At 37.5% G+C, this 5,240-nt stretch overlaps 1 protein-coding gene across 1 annotated transcript; it reads left to right on the plus strand.

The window, feature by feature from the left end:
• The first annotated feature begins 737 nt into the window (after positions 1 to 737).
• LOC21394470 (protein NRT1/ PTR FAMILY 2.3) lies at positions 738 to 4,822 on the plus strand. The gene is made up of 4 exons (XM_010114032.2): positions 738 to 858; positions 1,021 to 1,238; positions 1,787 to 2,328; positions 3,839 to 4,822. Exons 1-4 carry the CDS (start codon positions 738 to 740, stop codon positions 4,665 to 4,667), a joined length of 1,710 nt encoding a protein of 569 aa, XP_010112334.1. The 3' UTR covers positions 4,668 to 4,822.
• The last annotated feature ends 418 nt before the right edge of the window (positions 4,823 to 5,240 follow it).

Consider the following 5,240-nt stretch of genomic DNA (forward strand, 5'->3'; position numbering starts at 1 on the left):
GGCCCATTTAGTAAATACGTTCGAAACATATGGTTTAAACTACTGTGATTTGATATGTAAAGTTTGAAACATGTTTAGTTTGAATATATATATATATATATATATATTTTTTTTTTTTCAAAAGCAAAAAAACTGGTTGTTGGACTTGGTATTGGTAACGATGTTCTATAATCTTCACTTAGTACTATTTCTTATTCAAGCGCTAATATGAATCCCACCCACTTTTGATTCTGAGGTAAAAAAAAAAAGAGCTAAGGCTGCTTTTCTACTTGCTTGAAGCAGAGTGATAAAAGTATGATTGGTTAATTATTCTTCCTTATGAATTTACAAGATCTAGGATAGATTCTACAGTCAACCTGACACATAAAAAGTAGGATTTGTTAATTATTATCTGAGGAGTAACACATGACACAATCCCTATCGAAATAAGAAAAAAAATACCCACCATTATCTGGACATGTACACTCATGGGAATTACATCCTAGTCCCTAATTTATGAGAGCAATAACAAGGTAAGAAAAAAAAAAACAAAAAACAAGAAACAAGAACACACAATATTTATAACGGCCCGCTTAAAAGCTACATCTACTTTCTTGTTGTAGATTCTCACGGGATAAAAAAAAGAGTACAAGATGGTTCAACACCTCTAAAATCGTCTCACAAGATGCCTCACTGCTCTCCCTACAAAGATTAACGCGGACCAATATAAGTGCAGAATGCCTAAAACAAGAGCAAAAATGGCTAACTCAGAATCACAAGAGTTGGATCTTAATGAGTCAGTTTCTGTTGAACGACAAGCACAAACGCCACTTCCCGGTGGCAAAAAAGGCGGTTGGATCACATTTCCATTTGTTATAGGTCTCTCTCTATCACATGACTGATTGATTATGTTTCTCTTGTGCAATGTTTAACATGCATGTTCTATTTCTCTTCAACGAAAAATCTTGTTCAACATTAATGGCCAAAGAAACAGAAGAAATCTCTTTTGCTCTGACACGAATGCTTGTTGTTCAAAACCAGGAAGCTTTATGGGGTTGGCACTAACTGGTGGTGGACTTACGGCAAACTTGATGGTATATCTAATTCAGGAAATTCATGTTAAGAGCATTGATGCTACTCAGATTTCAAACGTCGTGAGCGGTTGCGTCAACTTCTTCCCCATCGTTGGAGCAATTATCGCAGACTCTTCCCTTGGCTGTTTCTCTGTTGTCTTAATCTCTTCTTGCATCACTCTTCTGGTGAAAGCATCTCTCTTTTTCTATAAACTCTCTTGGTAGTATTATGTTAACTAGATTAATCTACATAAATTTTATCTTGCTCAAAATTTCTTCACCAAAATAAAATGAATACCAATAGAAGAAGGTACAAACATGACCTGAAACTAGAGAATACTACATAGATTGGTGCAAATTCGTCTCTTTAGAATTCTTCGCCAAGAGCTTATTTGGTAGGAGGGAAAAGTAGAAGGCGAAGTAAGGATGGGAGAAATTGCGGAAGGATTTCAGGACCAGTAGTTGTCTAGTAGGAGAGAATTAAGTGGATAGAATAGATTGGGTGAGAGATTTCAAATCCTCCCCGATTTTAATATCTCCTAATATGTAAGGCTTAGAGAAAGGAATCTATATAAAACAAAACAAGACAAAAGTCCTACCTACTCTCAGCATTTTCCTCACATGTTATATACATTTCTTTCTTTCTTACCAAACACAACCCGTGAGTTTACCTTGGCCAGCAGCTAGGTATCAAGTGAGAGTACTTGAAAATAACTACCTTTTACCTTTTCCAGGGAATGACTCTTTTAAATCTAACTGCAACACTTGACCCCCTGAGGCCACTGACATGCGAAAGGGAATCGAGCTTTTGTAAATTACCATCAAAGCTTCAGTTAGCAGTCTTATATGGTGGCATAGCCGTGGTCTCAATTGGCATTGGAGGTTGGCACCTTACGATGGCAACAGTGGGTGCAAACCAGTTTGACAAACATGAAGATCAAGAGATTTTCTTCAACTGGTACTTCTTCACCTTCTACACTTCAGCTGTGATAAGTTCAACTGCCATTGTCTATATTCAGGACAATGTTAGCTGGGCATGGGGGTTTGGCATATGTGTTGTCTCAAGTTTAATAGGCTCAACCATTTTGTTGTTGGGAAAGCGTTTCTTTCATCGTGACAAGCCACAATCAAGTCCATTCATAGGCTTAGCTCGTGTCGTTGTTGCCTCTATAAAGAAAAGGAAGGTTTTGCTTTCATCAAGAATCGAGGATTACTACTATGGCCGTGATCATGGGAAGGCTAAGACGGTGGATGTGACACCTTCAAAGAGCTTCAGGTACAAATATGAGCTAACAGAAATTTTGCCTGATTATTATCAGGATTAATCTCAAAAATAGTCCCCCAACTTTACATCAAATCTCACTTTGGTTCCTGACACTTGATTTGTTCCATAATTTACCTTGATCAATATTGGTCCGACAGAGCTAGTCTTTCCATTATACGTCTTCATTAAAATCTGGACGGAAAAAAATCACATGCCCCCCACCATTCAAGTGATGTTAAAATGAACATTTCAGTGGTCTTTAGTGTGGGATTAACTCATTGAAGAAGGATCGGGTATGATGTTCATATTCTGTTGTTAGTATATTCTATCTGATTTTCCTCTAAATCTACGTTATATTGTCTCACGAGGCTCCAAGTGAAATTACAATCCACTTCAACTCACCACACACAATTCAATGTGTTGCTTTTGTTATTTTTTTAATAGTTAGCAGATGTAATGACATAACTTTGTCACACAAAGATAGATCAAGGTCAGTTTTGGGAAGTTTTAAACTTAAGGACCAAAGTGACATTTAGTGTAAAGTTCAGAGAATTTCTTTTAGATTAACCGTATTATTACTGAACTAAATGAAAAATATTGTTTTTCTTATTCAAGTAGTTAACGTTTCGCTTCTGTAAGCATTCCTTTAGCAAGCACTTACGCCCTTGCTTCTTACCATATAACATACTCTTATAAATTCTCCTATAAATTCTCCGATCGGGTAATTTTAATAGATGTTATTCGCTTATTCAAAAGGAAGTGATAAGAAGATTCAAGAGCATAAAGCTACCTCCATCTTTGTTCCTTTAAAGGAATAAAAGAATGCTATAGCCTCAGTACAAACACTAAGCAAGAAACAGTACTTATCCTAACAAAGTAGGAACTCTAAGCTTCAGCTGCAGTAGTTGATTTCGAAACTTTGATCAGATAAGGTTTCTGTGGTTCTTCAATGTTTAAATTACTCAATGCTTCATAGAAAAAGATGAAATAGATACTTATGGATGTTGAAAAAAGATGGAGTACTCACTTTTTCGGCTGCACACTATGACATTGTACTTATGGATGTGGGGTCCAGCTCTATGAGTATACATATTCTTCTTTAAGTTCTCTTGAAGAAGGGATAATCTGCATATGGCGCCAGAAACTGTTAAACATTGTGCCTGAAATAGGGTCCCTAACTAAACAAGATTTTCAATATCCTACCAAAGTCAAGGCAAGGAAACACTCAAACCATAAAATCCACTCACTCGGGTCAAAATTCTTTTAACCAACGCCACAAAGTTAATCTGAAGTCTTTTAACAAAAATTCATATCCTACTCTGATAGGATTTCCCTAACAGTAGGGCCAATTTCTGACTGTTGGATTCGGTCAAAATAACATCAGATTGAACAAGTATGTAGAACATATAGTTTCTGACGTAGATCTGACGGTTGTAAACATGGTCTTTTTGACAGTTCATTTTTTTTAGGCCTCATAATTTATAAGAAAACATGAGACTTTTCCCATTGAATTTCCATGCAGGTTTCTAAACGGTGCAGCTTTGAAAACCGAAGGAGACTTGACAGATGAGGAAGGGTCAATAGCAAAACCATGGAGATTATGCACGATCCAACAAGTAGAGGACTTCAAAAACCTTATGAGAATCTTCCCTCTTTGGTCCTCAAGCATATTCCTGAGCACCCCAATTGCAATCCTACTTAGCTTAACAATCCTCCAAGCTCTAACCATGGACGTTCACCTGGGCCCACACTTCAAAATCCCAGCTAGCTCAATCCTAGTCCTAGTCCTAATCACCACTTCCATATTCCTGACTCTGATCGACCACCTCCTCTGCCCCACGTGGCAGAAGCTGACTCGCCATTCGCCGACGCCCCTCCAGCAAATAGGACTAGGCCACGTCCTTAACATCCTCAGCATGGTTGTTTCAGCCCTAGTTGAGTCAAAGCGTCTCAGGGTAGCACACAACCTGGCTAATTCCAATATTGTCCCTATGTTGGCGGTGTGGCTATTCCCACAGCTGAAATTGGCAGGCATTGGAGAGGCATTTCACTTTCCGGGTCAAGTTTCCTTGTACTACCAAGAATTCCCTGCCTCACTTAGGAACACAGCCACTGCTATGGTTTCAATGGTGATTGGCATTGCTTTCTACCTGAGCACCGCCTTGATCGATCTCGTTCGGAGGGTCACTGCGTGGTTGCCAGATGATATGAACCGAGGGAGGCTTGACAATGTGTACTGGACGGTGGTTGTGATAGGCGTGCTTAATTTCGGTTACTATTTGGTGTGTGCCAAGTTGTACAAGTACCAAAATAATGTTGATCATGAGCAGGTGGTGAATACTGAATGCTAATTCTGCCTCTGATATTGGACAAGCGAAGAAGTCTAATATATATATGTGTTGTATATATGCGCTGTAAATTTCTACCAATCTCTAGCAGCATTAACTTTTTATATGCATTTGTGTGGCCTACTTGTGAAAGAAAAATGTATAAGCAAGAGCGCGTTGCAGAGAATTGCTGTTTAGAAGTACTAGAATGTCGCCTAAAGAAGAAAAGAAACAAACAAGAAGCCATGTGCGTAAGGAAGGATCTGCACATACAAAAAGATAATGTGTTTGAGAAGAAAGTATTGAGAGTTCTAAAGTTAAAAATAACTGCTACATGATAAAGATAACTAATCTTTCTTTTTGAGAGTTCTAAAGTAGTGTTGGTTTCTTTTTATATACCACTTCGCAACATATGTTTCAATTTTGGTATTGTATTATTAATTTTTCCAAGTTATTTATCGAAAGTGTCTTTTATGAGAGTTACAAGTAATCTATTAGTATGAGAGTTTCAAAAGGTAAGTTTATCATTATTAATCTTTCTATATGAGTTTAAAAGTAATCTATTCTTATTAGCCTCTCCTTATGAGAGTTTCAAAT

This window comes from Morus notabilis, unplaced genomic scaffold (genome assembly GCF_000414095.1).
Source record: "Morus notabilis unplaced genomic scaffold, ASM41409v2 Scaffold160, whole genome shotgun sequence".
Classification (NCBI taxonomy): domain Eukaryota; kingdom Viridiplantae; phylum Streptophyta; class Magnoliopsida; order Rosales; family Moraceae; genus Morus; species Morus notabilis.

Coding starts and splice junctions, on each gene's coding strand:
- LOC21394470 (XM_010114032.2), top strand. CDS start 738: ATGGCTAACTCAGAATCACAAGAGTTGGATCTTAATGAGTCAGTTTCT. Junction 859..1,020: donor CACATTTCCATTTGTTATAG/GTCTCTCTCTAT, acceptor GTTCAAAACCAG/GAAGCTTTATGGGGTTGGCA. Junction 1,239..1,786: donor CTTCTTGCATCACTCTTCTG/GTGAAAGCATCT, acceptor TACCTTTTCCAG/GGAATGACTCTTTTAAATCT.